Source organism: Rattus norvegicus, chromosome 7, assembly GCF_021556685.1.
Source record: "Rattus norvegicus strain SHRSP/BbbUtx chromosome 7, alternate assembly SHRSP_T2T, whole genome shotgun sequence".
Taxonomy (NCBI): domain Eukaryota; kingdom Metazoa; phylum Chordata; class Mammalia; order Rodentia; family Muridae; genus Rattus; species Rattus norvegicus.
In genome coordinates, this window is record NC_141540.1 from 88,414,294 (window position 1) to 88,434,474 (window position 20,181).

Sequence of the window (20,181 nt, forward strand, 5' to 3'; positions counted from 1 at the left end):
TTTATCTCAAACTGACTTCAAGTTCTCCATATTCAAGAATGGAATTGAACTTCTGACATTCCTGCCTCTCTACGTTCCTTGTGTTGGGACTACCAGCATGCAGCACCACATCCAACTTGTGAATTACGGATACTATACCTAGAGTGTCATCATTAATGGGCAAACACTGAATACTAGGAGCCTTGGACCACAACTTGAGGAAAAAGATTCATCAAGTTTTATAAATCCAAAAATGTTACATTATGAGCATTAATTTACTCGTGTTTCGTTAAATTCTAAACACAAGTGCTAAATCTATCAAACTTCTTAAAAGTCATATGTATAATAAATAGTGAGCTCCAATTTGGTAATTATTTCCAAGATTTGGCATGAATATCAAAAGTAAGAGAAAGCAACACAGAAAAAAATCTTTTGTTTAGATAGTATATTAATAAAATGAAAAGAAAATCCACAGAGAAGATAACATTAAATTCAAATTATTTATTTTATAAAGGCTTCAAGTCCAGAATAAAGGACTTTCCCCTCTTATCACCAAGAAAAAAAACTTTAGTTGGTAAATAGATTCTAAAGAGCCCAATATTCAGAAAATAGGAGACCCTGAGTTGCCCCACCCCATTGGTAAATCTACAACCTACTTCCTACTTCTCATTCTCAGGGAAAATAATGGAAATGGAGTAGAAAAATTTAAGAGCCAGAAGACCAGGATAGCTACTGTTTGTGTCTTCTAGACACAACAGGAAATACTACTTCCACGAAATCTCTAATCTAAATTTGGCAAAAACAAGAGCAAATAACGACAGTACCAGTTGACGGGCTAATACTAACAACAGTCACAAAACCCAGACAATATTGTGGATGCCAAGAAGTGCATGCTAACAGGAGCCTGATATAGCTGTCTCCTGAGAGTATCTACCAGAGCCTGACGAAAACATAAGCAGATGCTTGCAGCCAACCATTGAACTCAGATTGGGATTCCCAATGGAGAAGTTAGAGAAAGGACTGAAGTAGCTGAAGGGGTTTGTAACCCCATAGGAAGAACAACAATATCAACCAACCAGACCACACCAGATCTCCCAGGGAATAAACTACCAGCCAAAGAGTACACATGGGCGAATGGCTCCTGCAACATATGTCGCAGAAGACTGGTCTTGTTGGACATCAATGGGAGGAGAGGTCCTTGTTCCTGTGAAGGCTTGATGGCCCAATGTAGAGGAATGCCAGTGTGGGGAGGTGCGAGGCAGTGGGTGGGTTGGAGAGGAAAACCCTCCTGGATGCAGGGGGTAGGGAGTTGGGATTGGAGGTTTGCGGAAGGGAAACAGGGAAAGAGGATAACATTTGAAATGCAAAGAAAGAAAATATTTAATTAAAAAAAATCCAAGCATGGTAAATGATATCACATGAGCAAAATCTTAAAAATTATTCTGTGTTTAAGAAGGCCAATATTACCCACTCTATGATTGAATTCATATAAAACATTCAGAATAAGAGAAGAGTTGTAGTTCCTTGTATTTGGCTGAAGTTTGAAGTGTGGAAGTTAGGGAATGACCGCTAATGAGTTCACAGTACTCTATTGATGAATATATTCTGAAACTAATGGCAATTACTTTCACATGCCACAGTGGATCTTCTCTTTGGGGTTGGCTTATACAGTATAAGAAAATTATGTATATTATATTAAAATTATATATAAATGTACATATATACATAATATTAAAGGACTCTCAATTTTACATGGCACAGACTAACATATGAAAAAAATATCAGGTTGGAAGAGAATGTACTATAATAGATAAGTGTGTAAAGGTGTAAATGTTCTTAAATATATTTAATTGAATAATTTAGTTGTCTGCAAATCTTTACTTGATATGGGATTTTTTCCAAATAGTGGAGAATTAAAAATAAAACTCAATCCAATGTCTGAATTTCATAGAATACATATGACTGAACTATTATGTGCTATTATTTAGTTTGTATCACAAACAAAAATAACCATTGAATAATCTTCAAACAACTAAAGATGAATGACAGATTAGAACATGACTATCTGTTAGCCAGAGTCAAATGACTCAGCACTGCCAGTGAACCTGAGCTCTCCTAGTTTTCTCCATAGGTCTAGCAGTAGTTTGTTTCTCTACAGTTTAAACCTGAATGTAGATTCAATATCTCTAATGTATCAATATGGCTAATATATAAATACCATATTTGATAAGTTCTGTGCCAAGAAATTTAAAGACAAAATATGCAAGTGTTAGGTTGAATCATGTGCAATGTACCCATATGGCAATGTATACATATGGCATTGAGTGATAGAATGAATCAAAGAGGGTTACAATTCAGCACACAGATGTTAAGAACACATAGATGTGGCGTTGGTATAACACAGTAGAAACAACATGAATAGAAATTTTGTGCAAAGTTTTTTTCTGTCACTGAAGACGCACACCTTACCTTTGTTTGTAAAGATAAAACCCAAATCCTGCAAATATAAGTGCAAAAAAAGGCACAAGAATTGCAATGGCCACGGAACTACTATTTGTACCATGAGGCTGATTTGAAGAATTTGACCCTTCTGAAGTATTCAGTCCTAATGGAAATAACACAAATAAGTCATTGAAGTACAATCAACACAAGCTTATATTAGATTTTATACATAAAAAAATAATTTTCTTCCATTTTCAAGTGAGAAAAATAAGGCTTCCCAAATTTAGGATGGGAACAGAAAATAGAAAACAGCTAATGGCTACTTTTACCTAACATTATTGATTCTTTTTATCCATTTGTCTAAAAGTCATAGTGTTTTAACAGTCATTCTTGTCATCTGAATACCCTCTAACCAGTGACATTACTGTGCAAATATTCAATGCCAGTGAATATTTTATAGATCACATTAAATGATAAATTATGTTTTGTTTAGAGTGTTAATATATTATTTATCTTGTTATTGTGTATTTACTGGCCTAAATGGTATATATATTGATTTTATTTATAATTCAATATTTTATATATTTATAATATATGTTCATATATCCCACTACTTCCTTCTGCTGCCAGCCTAGTTCCCAACCTCAAGAATTTTGAGATCAGCTTCATTCCATGAATTTATAAATATTGCCAATATTTTTAAGTAATATCTCATTCTATACTAATTTTCCTGTGACTATGTGTATTTACCTAAAAGTTTAAAGTCATGATTGGTTATGATAAATATGAAATGATAGCCTTTAGAGTAATAATTCATTGTTTATATACTCATATAAGAGTTTAATGCTAGGAGTCACTCTATCTCAGGAATATGTACACCAAAGCTATGTGTTTATAAATAAATGATCAGTAAATATTGTGCTCATGTTAACATGATTGTAAATGAAAACTACAAAACCTTGTGCATTATAGCACAGAAAAATTTGTGTGTTTAAGAAAACTAAACTTTCAAAGGGACCCATTCCTTAAAGCTACTTTTCCTTTTAGGCTTTAAAAGTTTTTCATAGTGTCACTACATCTTCTCAGAAGTAAGGAAATTGCTCCAATGTTCAAACTAAAAAGAGAAGAGAGGAGATAAAACTAATTTACAGTTTAATATTTCCATGTTATCTATATCACTTTTTCTTCTTTGTATTTGCTTGGGGGCAAGACAGCTTATCATATTAATGACAGATATAATGAAAAACCAAGCTTTGTATAGAGTTATTACATAAAAAGTAATATTTGTAAGAACATAGTTATTCCTTAAATGTGTTAAAATGACTAACTATATAATCATGACAATGCATAATTCAAGATATTGTAAGTGTGCAAAATGTACAGAATTTTTATGTCTTTTTAGAATGTCTATAGTATCAAAGAACTACTTGAAAATAAAAATAAAAAAATCAAATATATTACCCAGTCTTTGTAGTCCAAATTGCCCATAATCTTTGCCTTTAATAAATCCTTGGAATACATAAGTAGCTCCGTCAGGTTCAGCAGAAACCTGAAAATATTTGAAATTCTGATTAAATATGAAGAATGGCCACATCCTTATTTTTTAATCCTCAATAAATATTCAATGCATGCTAAAGTGAATGTTGGCCTTTGAGGTTTTTTTTCTATTTGTTCTATGTAATAAGCACTTGAAGCAAATTTTCAATTATAAAAACAAAGGTATAATTTATAATTTTAAATAATTATATTGGTAAATTGGACATTGCATTATTCTCTCCCACAGTTTTATAAATCTCTTATAGGATAAGAGTACATTGGTCAAATAATAATACACTTGAAAATTGAATTAGACCGTCAAAAGATGACTCAGCATGTAAGAGCCGCCCTTCTGGAGGACCTGCTTTGAGTTCTCAGCACCCATACTAGGAAGCTCACAACCTCCCATGCCTCCAACACCATTATTGCATCTCTGTAAGCAGCAGCCTGTATGTGGTGTACATACATATTCTCAGCCATACATGGATACCAGTAAATGAAAGCAAAACATAATTTAGGTACCCAATTATATTAGCCCTTCTTCTACTCCAGAGACACCACAGAAGGAAGATGGTTTTACTCATCACTTTGAGCCATAGCAAGGCTGATGATAGGCTAATATAGTACTCTGATATAAAGATCATATTTCCCATTAGATTAAATGTAAGAAAATACTTACAAAAGGCCATATACAATATTACTTCACTCATAAAAATTTAATCTATATAAGTCTATAGAGACTGAAAATAGATTTTTGGCCGCTTAGGTATGAGTGCAGAAGGAAATAAAGACAGCTATAGGCTGTGAGATACCCACTTGAAGTGATGAAATTATTCTAAAGTGAATTTTCTAGCTGCTCCACCTATCTGGACATATAATCAATCTCACCAATCTATATTCAAAATTCGATTGATTGTAGAGTAGGGTGAAAATGTTGAAATTGAGCTGTTAAAAATGGCCCCTGTCAACAGCACAAAGTGGTGAACACCTATAACCCCAACTTGCGAGGCTGAGAAATGGAGTGAGGAAATGTTAAAGCAAGTAACAACAGAAACATCATCACACATCAGTATATGTGAGAGCATTGTAGAGTGTCCTGATCTTTGAAATCCTTGGGTTCCAGGTAGTAACTGCTCCTTCAGCCCCAGACTCAGAATAGAGCAGAAGGTTGACCTCAGACAGACATCCCTCACCTACCTCCCACCATGAGGAAGAATTTTCTTGTAACCTGGGTTCTATTGGTTTTTCTTGATGTTATTTATAAGCTGTCTACCATCTGTGTTTTATGTGTTAATACTCATAGTCATGTTTTAACAGATTCAAATATGTCATGGCCTTTCACTGCATACATAAAATAGGAAATGATACAGGTTACTTACTCAGTGATTAACAAGTAACATGAATTTATTTCTAAACTTGAATAACTGACAAAACGTTACATAGCTCATGGCTGCTGTAATTAAAGTTACTTTGAAAATTATTATATATTTACCATAAAAAAAGTACCCCAAACTAACTACGGGAGTCTGACATTTCTAAGCACAAGGTCCAGCCTATCAATAGACTTTGTACTCTGCTGATGACCACAGTTAAAAATCAAAATCAAATCCTGATATCTTAATAAATGAATGTTCCTCATTTTAGTGTAATTCAACAACCTAAGTAAAATGAAGACTTATGACTTCCCAATTCTGCAAATGTAGAGAATACAAATACAACAAAACCTAAAAACTGGGTGGACTGTTATTTTTCCTTAAAAACAACTTTTTGAACATTACCAAGGGGAATCTTTTGTCATAAACATATGTATATATATATATATATATATATATATGTATGCCACTTTAAAATATGATCTAAGCTCACATATTTGTCCTTTACAAAGACTCAATGACCTAAATGTAAGGATTAGACCTATTGATGTCAATAATATGGGCAGACACCTCCACTGATGTCATTTATCAACAAGAGAATCTACAGTGAAGATGTAGTAGCTGTCTTTCCAAAGGAAACATATAAATCCTCTTTAGAGAATATTTTGTGAAATATTCTAAATCCATACTTTAATTAACGAACATCTTTATACTTAAATTTTTGATCCAGCTTTAAATGTTTTGCATATGCCTTAAAAATTGGGCCCTGTCAAAGTGGAAACGCACACAAACAAAATGATTGAAAGAAGGAAATTCATTATTAGTCACAGGTTTACCTTGGACTATGAGTTTTCTGCTTCATAAGTGGTAAGATTGTAATTGTAACACACTTGACTTTAAATTTTTCTTTAGCCACATTTTTACCACCATTGATGATAAAAATATATTTGATGAAGTGAAAATCATGACATACAAACAAGAACATACAACACAAATATTTATATGAATATTCATAACACAGAAGTAAGAAAACTGTAAAAAATGTAATAAATGCTGAGCTTATTTTAAATTGATAATATTATATATGAGATTATATGAATAAATACATATCCACATGAGCTAAATTGAGAAAAAAGTCTCCTTTTTTGGAAAAAAGAAATCTGTAAATTTGCCCTTAAGATCAGCAGTATGCTTTTAAGAAACTTACAAATCCATCCATGGCCCAATTTTCTTCCTTCATTTTCTTTACAGAAGCATTTGCTGGTACTTTAATAAGATATATATGTAACATTAGGCGAGCTTCCTGGCTTTTGTAGACCCCTGCAAAATACAAGGCATCTATTTAATTTTGTAAATAGTTATAACTTATTTTGTTAGAGACAACTTATTAGATATATTGTGAAATGCAGAGAAATAAGGCAAATATGAAGTCAACGGTGACTGCACACATAGAGCATACAACTGCACTATGTACCTGTTTCTCAGCTGAAATGACAAATTAAGGCTTCTCTGAATTTTTAACTTCCCTAAGTGCTAATACTGACTAAGTGACTTCTTCTTGTAGTCAGGCCTGCAAACTAAAAGATACAAACCAGGATTTTAAATTCTTGATGTATTCTATAACAATGAATTAGAAGCTAATTCTGTATCTTGGGTATTGCTAGAATCACCAAAATAATTATATGTGGTGTCTATGCTCAAATTTTTTCAATAGAGTAAAAATTGCTAATATGATACACAAGTAAGCAAAATATGATGAAATGTGATAAAGTTTAGGCTGGAATAGAAGAGTTTTTTTTTTCCCTCTGGGTCTATCAGAAAATATCTATTTAGTAAAAGAGGATGTGCTATCTTAAAACTTGAGAATTTAGCTCAAGATGGTAAACTTGGGAATGACATAAATGCAAGAAGCAAAAAGACCTATAATTCATCCTTTAACTGGATACTGTGAGAGCTAGAATAGGCTAGAGTGTAGACAGTTAAGGCATGATAAGTCAGGAAGTGAGCAATCATTTTATGACTGACTACTGATTAAAAGTTGACTCTTGTTGACTTGCCTACTGTTTTACTTAGTAGTAAGGGACCCTAAGAATGTACTGGGAAAGTCAAGGTAAGGAAATATAAAACCTGTTAAAGTAGATTACAATCAATTAAAAAAACATAAAGATACTAACATTTAATAGTTGTGGTAAATGGTTATACTTGTCCTATATATGACACTGAGTAAAGGCTAATGAAATTATTATAAACTTTCATGCATGTTTTTAAATTTACCTGAATTTATTTGGATAATTTACTAAGAAACAAAGATATATAAAATATATTTTTCGCTGACTTGGAAAAAACAAAACTTATTTACATATGGTAACTCAATTAATCATTAATTAAATGTAAATACATCTCTCATTCAAATTAAGATTTTTCTAATTTATTCCATATTTAAAAAGTGTAATGTATACTAAATTCTGATAAATGTACTTTATGAGATGGTACAATACAGAATAATAAGCAGTGTTTCTTGTAATATTTTCAAATGTAACAACTTTATTTTACTTACACCACAAGTTAATTTAATAGAACTAATTGCACAAGAATGTTATGTACTAAAAGAAATTACAATATATATATATCTTATTTACAATATCATAAATCCGTTTCAACAAATGAGAGTACTAGTCCAGAACAGTATCTGTAATTCTAGATAAGAAGTCTTACACATGGACAGACCCATGGCTCCTGCTACATATGTAGCAGAGGATGACCTTATTGGGCATCAATGGGAGGAGAAGCCCTTGCTCCTGACAAGGCTGGACGCCCCAGTGCAGGGGACTGTCAGGTCGGGAAGGCGGGAAGGAGAGGGTTGTTGGGGAGGGGGAACATCCTCATAGAAAAGGGAGGAGATAGAGGGTTTATGGGCAGGAAACTGGGAAAGGGAATGACATTTGAAATGTAAATTTAAAAATCCAACAGGAAAAAAAAAGCCTTAAAGTCACTTAACTTCCCAGTTTCAGGTTTATATGTATATAGCAGTATCCACTCACCAATCCAAAACTTCAAAAGCTTGCTCATCAATAAATTATAACTTCCCTTAAAATTGAATATAAGAAATATCTCACAGTAGTAGGTCGTGATCAAGTGATGTCCAGGATGCTTAATTTATGTTAGATTTTACTCTGATACCTGAAAGCAGCAACTCCATGTCACTGTTGCTCAGCGTAGCGTTGACTCTGCCAGTAGAGGCATTGAAGCTAGTGACGGTCAAGGTCATAGGCTGCTTCCTGCCTTTGAAATTGTAAGAGCCTTTCCATATATAATTCTGGGCAAACACGTCATCAGGAACTGCGAACACATTCAATAAATGACACATTTTAATTTCACAGTACCCTCTAAATATGATCATCCATATTGGATTGAGTACTTTACTCTGTGGAAAACGTTATCTATCTCTAAACATAAGTCATCTTCAATGAATAGAATTTAACATATTCTTCATTTGGTTATAAAGGTCTAAGAAACAAATCACAATTTTAAAGCCTAAGATTTTTCAATAATCATCAAGAGAAAAGCAAGACTCCTAACAAGATATGAGGCTTTTAGTTAGAATTGGGGAAACACATGCTTTACTTATATTTTCTCCCTTCTAACATATTTTTCTTCTTTCAAAATGAAAATGAGATGATTTTGGTGAGCCTTCAAACCCATGTGTATGTCTCCAGAGGCCTTTCTTTTTCCTAGTGTCCTAGACAGATTCAATGGGGAAAGTGGAAACCTGTCCTGCTCTTTCAAGTAGCCCTGGAGGCAGCCTGGAGATAATGGCTCTTTGTCCCTTTTACAGAATGCTGAGTTTAGTGATTCCAAAAATAGAAGAGCAGGGCTTTGCTTTATTGACAGCTTTGAGGTTTACATGTATTTTTAGGAATAAAAGAATCGTCATTGGCATTGCCCCATTCTTATGGGACAGAACAAACTGTGGTAGAATATAGTACAAGTTACATGCAAGTAGACCCTAGAGTTATGCTACTTGTATTTACGGCCCTTTTCTATATTGATAAACTCTATCATATTGCATAACTTTCTTAGTTCTTAACCTTGATTCCTTCATGATTAATTGAGATTAATATATGTGACTAAGAATCTTAAATAAGTAATACAAAATGTTTAGCTAATGTTACCTATTGTTTTAGTTGTGATTGAGATAAAATGGGGAGACTGTGATTCAGATAAAATAGCTCACCACATAATTACAGTGTGGGGTGGTACACAACCATGTATTTCCCATCATGAATTATCTATAGTTTTTCTCTTAAACCTTTGACAAACTATCCATCTACTTACACTGTGTCCCTATATTTCAAGGCATCCTGTTACATATTCAATCATCTTTTGTGAAATATTATAAGAAAGAAATATTTGATTTGATAGCTTTTATATAACAAAAGTGTACCTACAAACTGTATCAAGGAGTGATCAGCAAAATTTCTCTGCCTTAGAAAGCTCATTTGCATGAGGCAACAGATTGAGAAGATTGGAAGAGCAAAAGGATGACCTATAAGGTTGTTTCTGATAAGTGATTGAAAAACAGTAATTGCTATTTTTACATTGCTTATTTCTCTGGGACTTAATTGTAATGATTTCTGTCTCCCTCCATACCTTTAATAAAATATAAACTTATTTAGTGATTTTGTTTCATGAATCTTAGATAAATTAGAACTTCTAGTTAATATATAAATGAAAAATATTTTGGGAAAATATTAGTGAGTTCTTAGAAAAGGTGTGTAGTAGCCATTCCAGAAATATCAGTTGTATCAAGATGAATAATCACTGTGAAATAAAACATTAAATAATTTGTAGTGATGACATTTCACTTGGTAGCACTGTTTCCTTAACTGCAGATGCCACATTTCCAATGAGCATAAACAGAACATAGTAGAATGCACCATGAGACTCTTCTGCTGAGTTCAACATGGCACCAACATTCTTTTCTTTTTCCATTCATGTAAATCAGTTGAAGAAAGAACCTCAGAGTGGTTTCTCCCTTATTCTTGCTTGTGAGGTGATAATACCTTTTCTTCATTTTAGGCTTTCTCAAAATAAAAAAAATAAGTAGTTATTTGAGAGTCCTTTGAAAATTCTTAAATGTCATACCACTAAGACTGGTGAACATCAATTAAAAACTAAAAGGAGTAAGTAGCCACCACTATTCTTAGTGAGTTTATTTTGGAGACTATAATTTAAATACTGTTTCTCATTTCCCTTTCTTCCCTCCAAACCATCCCATATACACTTGCATACTCTTCTCTAAATTCATGGCCTTTACTATTTAGAGATTGTCATTGTATACATCAATATATTTGTATATACATATATATTTCTAAATATAATCAGTTACGTGCATATAATGCTACTTTATACATGTGTTCAGGGATGAGCATTTGGCACTGAACAACCAATTTGTATATTTTCTGTAGAAGACTAGAACAAGTGTTACAGGGAATGTGGGGGGAAAGAAAACCCACATATATTGTTGGGGATGACTGCACAATGATGCAGCCACTATAGAAATCAGTGTGGAGAATTCTGAAAGATCTAGAAATAAATCTGCCCTATGATCCAGCTATACTACTCCTTGACATATGTCCAAAGAGTTCAGTATCCTACTAAACAGACTTGCTCAGCTATGTTAATTGCTGTCTTGTTCACAATAGCTATGGAATGGAAATAACCTAAATGTCCTATAATAAACTAGTAGGCAATGAAAATGTCTTGCCCTTGTTTACCACCCTTTTATTAAAGGTATATATTAATTTAAACTTTTGTACCCAGGCTTCATAACATTATTGTCCAACCATGGCTTTGGCTTGATCCTATCGGTAATTTTTCATTTTTGTGATACTATTTACTATCTCATTTATGTCTATGAAAATATCATCCTGAGTGAGCTAACCCAATCACAGAAAGACATACATGGTATGCACTCATTGATAAGTGGCTATTAGCCCAAATGCTTGAATTACCCTAGATCCCTAGAACAAACGAAACTCAAGACGGATGATCAAAATGTGAATGCTTCACTCCTTCTTTAAATGAGGAAAAAGAATACCCTTGGCAGGGAAGGGAGAGGCAAAGATTAAAACAGAGACTGAAGGAACACCCATTCAGAGCCTGCCCCACATGTGGCCCATACATATACAGCCACCCAATTAGACAAGATGGATGAAGCAAAGAAGTGCAGACCGACAGGAGCCGGATGTAGATCGCTCCTGAGAGACACAGCCAGAATACAGCAAATATAGAGGCGAATGCCAGCAGCAAACCACTGAACTGAGAATAGGTCCCCTATTGAAGGAATCAGAGAAAGAACTGGAAGAGCTTGAAGGGGCTCGAGACCCCAAAAGTACAACAATGCCAAGCAACCAGAGCTTCCAGGGACTAAGCCACTACCTAAAGACTATACATGGACTGACCCTGGACTCTGACCCCATAGGTAGCAATGAATATCCTAGTAAGAGCACCAGTGGAAGGGGAAGCCCTGGGTCCTGCTAAGACTGAACCCCCAGTGAACTAGTCTATGGGGGGAGGGCGGCAATGGGGGGAGGGTTGGGAGGGGAACACCCATAAGGAAGGGGAGGGGGGAGGGGGATGTTTGCCCGGAAACCGGGAAAGGGAATAACACTCGAAATGTATATAAGAAATACTCAAGTAAATAAAAAAAAAAAAAAAAAGAAAAAAAAAAAAAAGAAAATAATACAGCTTAGCATATTAATCTAAATTTTTGTATATTTTACTAGATTTGACGTTCTTTTCTTTTTAATAGGTTGAGAATATTTTTCAGATGATGAATTGGTACTGAATTATATTAAATATTTATTTCACAAATAGTATAATGATAATAAATTTTGCATATGATTCATTAATGTTAAAGGATATATAAAAGAAAATATCCCAATGCTAAATATGACTTGAAACTGTTGTGGTTTTACCATAATGTTGGGTTTGATTCACTAGCATTTCAAATCCAAATTCCATCTATATTCCCAAGTCCAATGGGTCCAATATTCTTCATCACATAATGCCTTTGTTTATACTTTTAATTATATGTGAGCAGTACAGTGTTAGAATAACTTCTTTTGAGACTTGGATGACTGACATATTCTTTGAAAATTTGGCAGTCCTCATCAGCAGAGCAATATGGGCTTGGTATCTCTTTGAAAATATTATAAACATAACATAGGTAATGATTATTAAGCTATGTCAATGTCATCTATTAAAATTAAGATATAATTTTATTATAATTTCTAAATATAGAAAAATAAAAATTGGTAGTTGTTGATATTTTCCCAAATTTTAAATGTATTTAACCTGTTCTCTGTCATATTTGTATTTTTTCCTGAAAAATCTTTCAAAAATACTTATTTGTTAGAAAATTTTCTGTTTTGTCATCTACAATTTTACCTTTGTATTTATTTTTATGGTTGTGTTATAACTGTTACAGGTTTTTAACAGAGATGCAATATAAACTCTGGGGATTTCTTCTCTTCTAGTATAACTATTTGAGTCTATCTATAGCCTTTAGAATGTTACTTTGGTTTAAGTTCCCAAGTTGGACTGAAGATAAAAATGTATTTAACAAAAATATAATCCTTAATGATGTAAAAGTTATAGTTAGGACAAATAGAGCCCCTTAATTTACACAGTGTACTCTATGATTTATTCTGATAAGTATCATATATAGTAAATAAATTTAGGATGAGAATTACATCAAGGTTATAGAAATATTATTAATGACTAGACCATGTAGTTAAAAGTGAATTTTTAAATCAAATGATTACAAATAAATTGTACAATTTCTAAATCTTATCTTCTAACAAATATGTTGAACTATATGCCTCTGTATAGGTGTATATCTTTTAATTTAAGTCTTGTCTTCTACTTTAATTTTCTATATAAAAATCATTGCCATCATTAATTAAAAGACTTTAAAACAAAAATCTATAGATAAATGAAAAAGTCATAATTTTTACAAAAATAACTATCTAATAATTTTGAAATATATTAAAATATTTCATGCAATAAGTTAACATTATGTTATTTAAAAATCATAACTAACATAGTAAGACATACTTTTGCAACATAAACTTTATTATTTTAATAAGTAGATAAGGAGAAAAATGTAGATCAATTTGAGAGATAATAACATCTGGAATAACCAATTACTTACCACTTAGCTTTGGACTAGGTGTTCCTAATGCAGGTCGAGGGTCTTTCACTAATATTTTGGAACCAGCTGTGGGAACAAAACAGCATTTCCAAAAGTCAACATATTACACATAGTCAACATACTACACATAGTCAACATACTACACATAGTCAACATACTATACATAGTCAATATGCTACTCATAGTCAATATACTACACATAGTCAACACACTACACATAGTCTGTATATTGTATTCACTAAAGTCTGAAATATTACTTAATTTCCTTGAAAATTCTTTGTTCATTCAATGCCAATCAAAGTACCTCCTAATTAACAGCTGTAGTAATTATTTCCATCACAGTCCTTTGGGGCAAGAACTTTTCTTTAATTCTCACAGGCAATTCATCTTTGATTAAAGAAAGAAGCTAAAATGAAACCATTTATGGCATCATGGACACTGAGGATTTTGTTTCTTGGTATTAAGGCCAGTTGGGGAATGTCATATAGATGGACAGAAGAGTAGAAGTAAAGATTAGCAGCACACAGAGTAAAGAAAAAGGACTTTCTTATGCAGTGGGTATTTTAAGGAGGGAGGAAAAAACCCACAGGATTTCACTCTGGCTAAGGAGGGAATAAAAATAGTTCAAAACAGTAATAAAATGTGGACCTACTGTAAGCCATCAAACACAAGATAGTCTGAGAGGAAAGTTCAACAGATGTAAAGAAAATGCTGCTGCTGAAATAATATGTATGGAAAATACCCTTTACTGGCTCATATGGGAAGTGTGTATGTTTCTCTAGTAAATTCAGTATATCAAGATTAATTAAGATTTTTCCTGGTAAAGCAGCAACCAGTGTAGACTTTACCTAGATCTATCTAAATGATCATGCTACATTGACTCAGTTCAAAATTGTGAAAATTAGAGCTGTTACTTATAACCTCTAACCCAAACTCTGTGAAATTTGTATGGACTGTGAAAGACAGCTATGAAATAAGATATATTGAAACATCACCTACCACATTGGATCAAATAATATCCTTTAGAAAACCCACACTACATTATAATAAGACCCTATTTGGAAGTAAATTATTGCTGTAATTAACTGCTGATATCACGATAACATACTTAATTTCAATGAAGTCATATACAGAAAAAGTTTCCTCATAAGAAAATGCTATGAGCATGCAACGAAAAATACCACATAGGAAGATGAAGTCAGAATTCACTGGGAGATATGAGGAAAAAAATGCCAGTGATTGCTCAGATAAAACATAGGGTAGGAAAATGCTCTGTCCCTGGGAGTGGTAGAATATAACAAGACCTGTTCACTCTTTATTTTGGACTTTTGTACTTAATACATATGGAAGAACAAACCTGTATCTTGTAAAGTCACCCACATGTAGATAATTTGCTATGACAAATATATAAAACAAATAAACTAATAAACCCATTTTAGAAAGAGAATGTGAAGAGAACAGAAAGATAAATGGAGTCAAGTTAGCATGGAAAAGATGTCATAGAATGATCGGAGTGTGTCCATTTTTCTGCAATCAAAAATGCCTACATAGCTTCAAATTTTGGATTTGGTCAACAAATACTCTTTGTTCCTAAAAGATATAAACAGCACTTCCTAATATGTTAAAGCATCTGTAAAGAAATATTACCTTCACAGACAGGAACTTTTCCAGTCCAGGTGTTATCAGACCTGCATACTCTATGTTCAGTTCCCCCTGCTAAGAAGAATCCAGGTTGACAGGTATAGATGAGTGTGTACCCATGGGAGGGCAGGTCCATTCCTACTACATTTGCATGAGCAGGACTTTCTGGCTGCTTACAACTGTGAGCTATATTAAGAACAGAGAAAAAAGTTAATTTTTTTGAGATGCATGACTAGAATTTTGAGGAAATAGTCAAAATACACACTTATCCTAACTCCAATTTTATTGTTTAAGTGCAACTTTCAAAAGTTAATTTAATGAACCAATGAAAATAAAATATATTATTTTTATATCCTGAGATTTCTTAAGAAAATGTGTGAGTAATACCAGGAGATGTTAAAAGAAAAAAGAGGAGAATAGAAAGGAAAGAAAGAAAAAGGAAGGAAGTAAGGAAGAAAGACAGAAATAAAAAAACTGACTGACAATTTATCCTTCTAAATGAATATTGAAGCACAATTCTGGCGAGTCACAAAGAATAGTAATGTTTTAAAAAATTCTAATACTCTGAAGTAAGAATTTTTACATGCTTATATTTTCTATATAATTTCTAAAAAAGTATATTCAACATATAAATATATATTTATTTTAAATGAAAAACATTTTTGAAGCTAAATCCAACCAGGGATTCATTATATGGTCAGATATTAATGATAAATTATATAGAAATATATTTAATATTTTTGGCTATATTTTTGGTCTATGTGCTAGAAGAATCATTTCATTCTTCTAATCTGGGGTTGCTTTTTTACTGACCAATTCATTTAATGAACAGTATTCTTCCACTTATTTCCTCATAGAGATTCAATATGGATAACAGTTAATTCAGTTGGTCAGTTCAATTTATTCTATACACTAAACACAGTGCTAAATTGTTTATACTTAAGTCAATTATTAATACAAAGTTTAATTCATTTAATTTTGGGTAGCATATGGTCTGCTTCAACTGACTTTGCTTTCAGTGATACGTATGGAACCTAGGACCTCATATATGCTAGACAAACTCCCTACTGTATGGCTCTATTATCATCCCTTTACAAATTCTCATTTTGAAACGAGGGTTCAGTTGTCAATGCTGGCTTTGAACATGTGATGCTCATGCCACAGCTTTTTGAAGAGCTCACATTATATGCTTGTGTCACAGTGTCCAGCTCTGCATCCTTAAGCTTCACATAATATACACATACCATTCTTAATACCAAGCAGTAACTGGAGATGGTAAGCTGGACTTACATAGCCAAATAATTACTGTAGCTCACCAAAGAACACCAATTTATTGTAACTGGGTACAGTTGCAATATCCAAAACTGTCCCAAAATACATATTCTGAGGTAGAAATGCAACTTTTATTTGCCATATGTAATTGTTGTCTCAGAGACTTACTGCTGAATAAATTCACCCTTTCTAGTTTGTTCTATCCACTGGCTAGATTGGTCAACTCAACTGTTTTGGCTTAAAATTCCTTTCCAAGCTGACTGATTCAAACTGTTTTCCCTCAGCTTCTGATTGAATTGCTTTCCCTGGCCTAAAACTAACTCTGGTAATCTGTTCTAATCTTCTGGGTCCATATTTTTTGGTTCCTTATTTCTTTACCTGCAATCTGTCTCTGTAAAACTGCCTCTTCTCTCCCTCTCTCTACCATGCTCTTTTAAAGTCTCTCTTACCTACCTGTTCTCATGTAAGTTGGGCATCTCTTATCTCTGACTCATTCTATCAACTCTCTTTCTGATTTGCCTCTTTGCCCCTCAATTAAACATCACTCTCAAGCATGGCTATTTACTTCAATAAACTGACTTTTGCTCCATTGTTAAAAATAAAGGATGTGTCTTTATTCAAGCCAGATCATATATACCTAGAAGTGTAGAAAATATTTTTTTAATCTAGTAACCTGTGTACTCTGGCTGGAATATAAACATGGCAGTAGTACACACCTTTAATCCTGAATAGTGGAAGTAAGTTTAGTGTGTAGAAGGAAGCAGCTATGTTGAAAAGTTATAGCGAATTGGAGGGCAGCTGAGTAAGGGGAGTTTCTTTGCATTGGGAGCCAGTTCTGTTCAGTCAGTTCAGTTCAATGCAGTGGAATTGTATCAGTGACTTGGGAGTCAAGGTGTGAGTGTAGTGCAGTTGAGTTGAGTTCATTCATGAGTGCAGTTCAGTGCAGGTCAGCAGAGGCAGTAGAAGCCACAGAGTAAGAAGGAGCCATAAAAATAGAACATATTGCTAGGGTTAGTTTGAGGCCAAGCAGTACAGTTTATACAGCAGCTAAGAAAATCCAGATTGAATCAGTCAGCCTAGAGAAGAATTTAAGCCAGAACAGCTGAGTTGAACCAGGCAGCCAGAGTTCACATAGAACTAGAAAGAATGAGTAAGCATTTCTAAGCCTCTGAGATGATAATCACACCAAGTGAACAAATGTTGCATTTCCATAGAAAGTCTTTGGATGTGATCCATTGCCAGAGCAGCCATGTTGCTGGACTCAAACTCATCTATGCTGAGGCTACACTGAGAAACTCTCTTATGAAGAATTTTGCCATAATTAGATATAAACCACTCAATAAAGTCATGATTCATGTTCTATATAATCAATTAATTCAGAGAAGATCCCCCTTTTTATTGTGAGTTCCTGCCAAAGTTTAAGGAAATCCACAGTATGTTTGCATTAAACCTAACTTTATAAATTTAAACATTACTATTGAGTGCTGATATTTTCATATATTTTACAATTTTATTGTTGTTATTCTTTGCAAGAGATTTAGAATTTAAAACATGGGAAAGAAAAGAGAATATTAGGGGAAATGAAGTACAGGTGTCGGAATGGTTTAATTTGTTTCAAATTGTACATGCAAATGTCATTTACTGACACTAAAACTGGTTAGATGGTTCTGCAAAGTTCTTTCCTTTCCTTCATTTTATCGTTCTAGTTGCCTCATATTCTCTGAAAACCTTTTCACGTGTGATTAAAAGTCTTTATGATTCACTATTTTATAGCATCTCTGATTCCATAGTATTTCAATTTTGAGTGCAGGCCCAGGAAACAAGAAAGTAAGCGTCACTTAAAATACCACACGAACAAGCTCACACCACTATAAGAACTTTTGCAAAAGAACAAAATTTTACCCCCTAAGTTCTGGTCTCTTTGGAATCACTGCTTTCCAATGACCATGGGATTTTTATACAGGACTAAAACTATAAAAATAAAATGTTTTGCACTAGTCTCAAACAATTATATATATATACATATATTCATATATACATATATATATCCTATACAGATACAAACTAGTTTCCATTGTTGGAAGAAAAATGTGTGTATGAACTCAGATCCATGATACATGCCATATAATTGTACAATCCTTACGTATGCACTCAGGTTGAATTCCACTCCATGTCAGGTCAGCAAGGCAAGTTCTTGTTGTAGATCCTTGAAGCAGGTGTCCCTTTTTGCAGTGGAACTGAACAACACTTCCTACCTATAGCAAATGACATAGAAGTCAAACTGTAATTTCAAAACTAACACTAAATATTAAAAACTGTGAATAAAAAATATTTTCAGAAGAAACCTGGAAGACAGAATTTAAAAAAACGAGTGAGCATTTGTGAATTTTCAACACAGATCATGAGCTCCACAAAACCTGGCATTATAAAGGACAGACTGTAATCTGAGCACTGACGAGGTTAATGAGAGCTGAGGGCAATCTTTATCACACTTGGAGTTCAACGTCAGCCTAGAATACATAAGACCTTTTTCTGAAAACAAAATTGATAAAAACATGATGAAAAGCTTATAGAAGTGAGAACATCATCTGTTACATGGCATGGTGGAGAATACACTTAATTGATTTCTGTGGATCACTCAAATAAGGAAGAAACAACGTCAGGGAAAGGCTTATAAACAGGAAGCAGTAGAAGAACTGACTGGAGAATCATTTGTGAAGAGAATTATTTCTCAAGTGTCTCAGAGGGCAAGGGGATGAGTAATAAAGAGCTTTAATTCTAGTTATGAGTTGGCACTATCTTTTAGATTTTAGTGTAAACATACTAAATTCCTCTGTGGCAGTGAAACTAGGAAACAAGTCATTAACTCATAATATATTGCAAGAAAAATTATTAAATTTATCAAAAGATTAGTAGTGGATGACCAGACAAGTGGTACTTAACTGTTGGTCTCTTTGGATTCCCTTAAAAATATCCTGAGAGAACTCAGTGGTTTAGAAATTATCACTTAGGCCTTGCTTTCTCCTATCTATTATTACTCTCAATAGTAGTCCTGAAATTCTTGGTTCAAGGAATGAATAATAATAATAAAAGTATTTTAACTGAAATATATGTATATGTTTTATAACTTATATTAGCATACTCATTATTTCAGGTACTAAAGTATAACTCAATATGTTTTTCTCAATCAATATGCAAAGATATTAATTTCAATTATAAACTGGACATCAACATCATTATTTGATAGGATATCTTGGAATTAAATATCTAAAGAGGCAAATTGAAAATATTCCATAGCTATAATTACTTTATGAAACTAACACTGAATCCAAATAATGTATCTTCCTATGCCCAAAGTTACAGTTAATGAAAAATGTGTTCATGGCTCTTAATCCATCACTGATCTCAATGATTTATCAATCATTTTGACATCTATTCTTTCCCATACTCCTGGCCACTATTGAAAATTAATTTATTCTGATTTGTAAATTTCTGAAAAAATTACATTGGACAAGGCTATTTTCAGATGATTATCTGTATCAACAGGTGACATATTCTAAGTTTTAATAATAAAATCTATATCCCCAAATCTACTTCATAATCCTACATATGCAAAATAGTGAAATTCAAGACTACAGAAATTAAAATATATTGCCTTGAATAGCTCAGCTATTCTTCACTTAGTCTTCCATTTCTCTGTAATTAATTTTCTGTGAATAT

At 33.1% G+C, this 20,181-nt stretch overlaps 1 protein-coding gene across 1 annotated transcript in view; it reads right to left on the reverse strand.

The window, feature by feature from the left end:
* The window catches only part of Csmd3 (CUB and Sushi multiple domains 3), a 1,310,498-nt gene that overhangs the window by 3,844 nt on the left and 1,286,473 nt on the right, over positions 1-20,181 (reverse strand). Inside the window, exons 64-70 of the mRNA XM_087559497.1 lie at positions 18,605-18,712; positions 15,196-15,375; positions 13,549-13,614; positions 8,511-8,669; positions 6,538-6,650; positions 3,883-3,970; positions 2,449-2,584 (exon numbers count right to left, since the gene is read on the reverse strand). Coding sequence (XP_087415623.1) covers positions 2,449-2,584; positions 3,883-3,970; positions 6,538-6,650; positions 8,511-8,669; positions 13,549-13,614; positions 15,196-15,375; positions 18,605-18,712 — 850 coding nt within the window. The remainder of the gene's footprint in view (positions 1-2,448; positions 2,585-3,882; positions 3,971-6,537; positions 6,651-8,510; positions 8,670-13,548; positions 13,615-15,195; positions 15,376-18,604; positions 18,713-20,181) is intronic.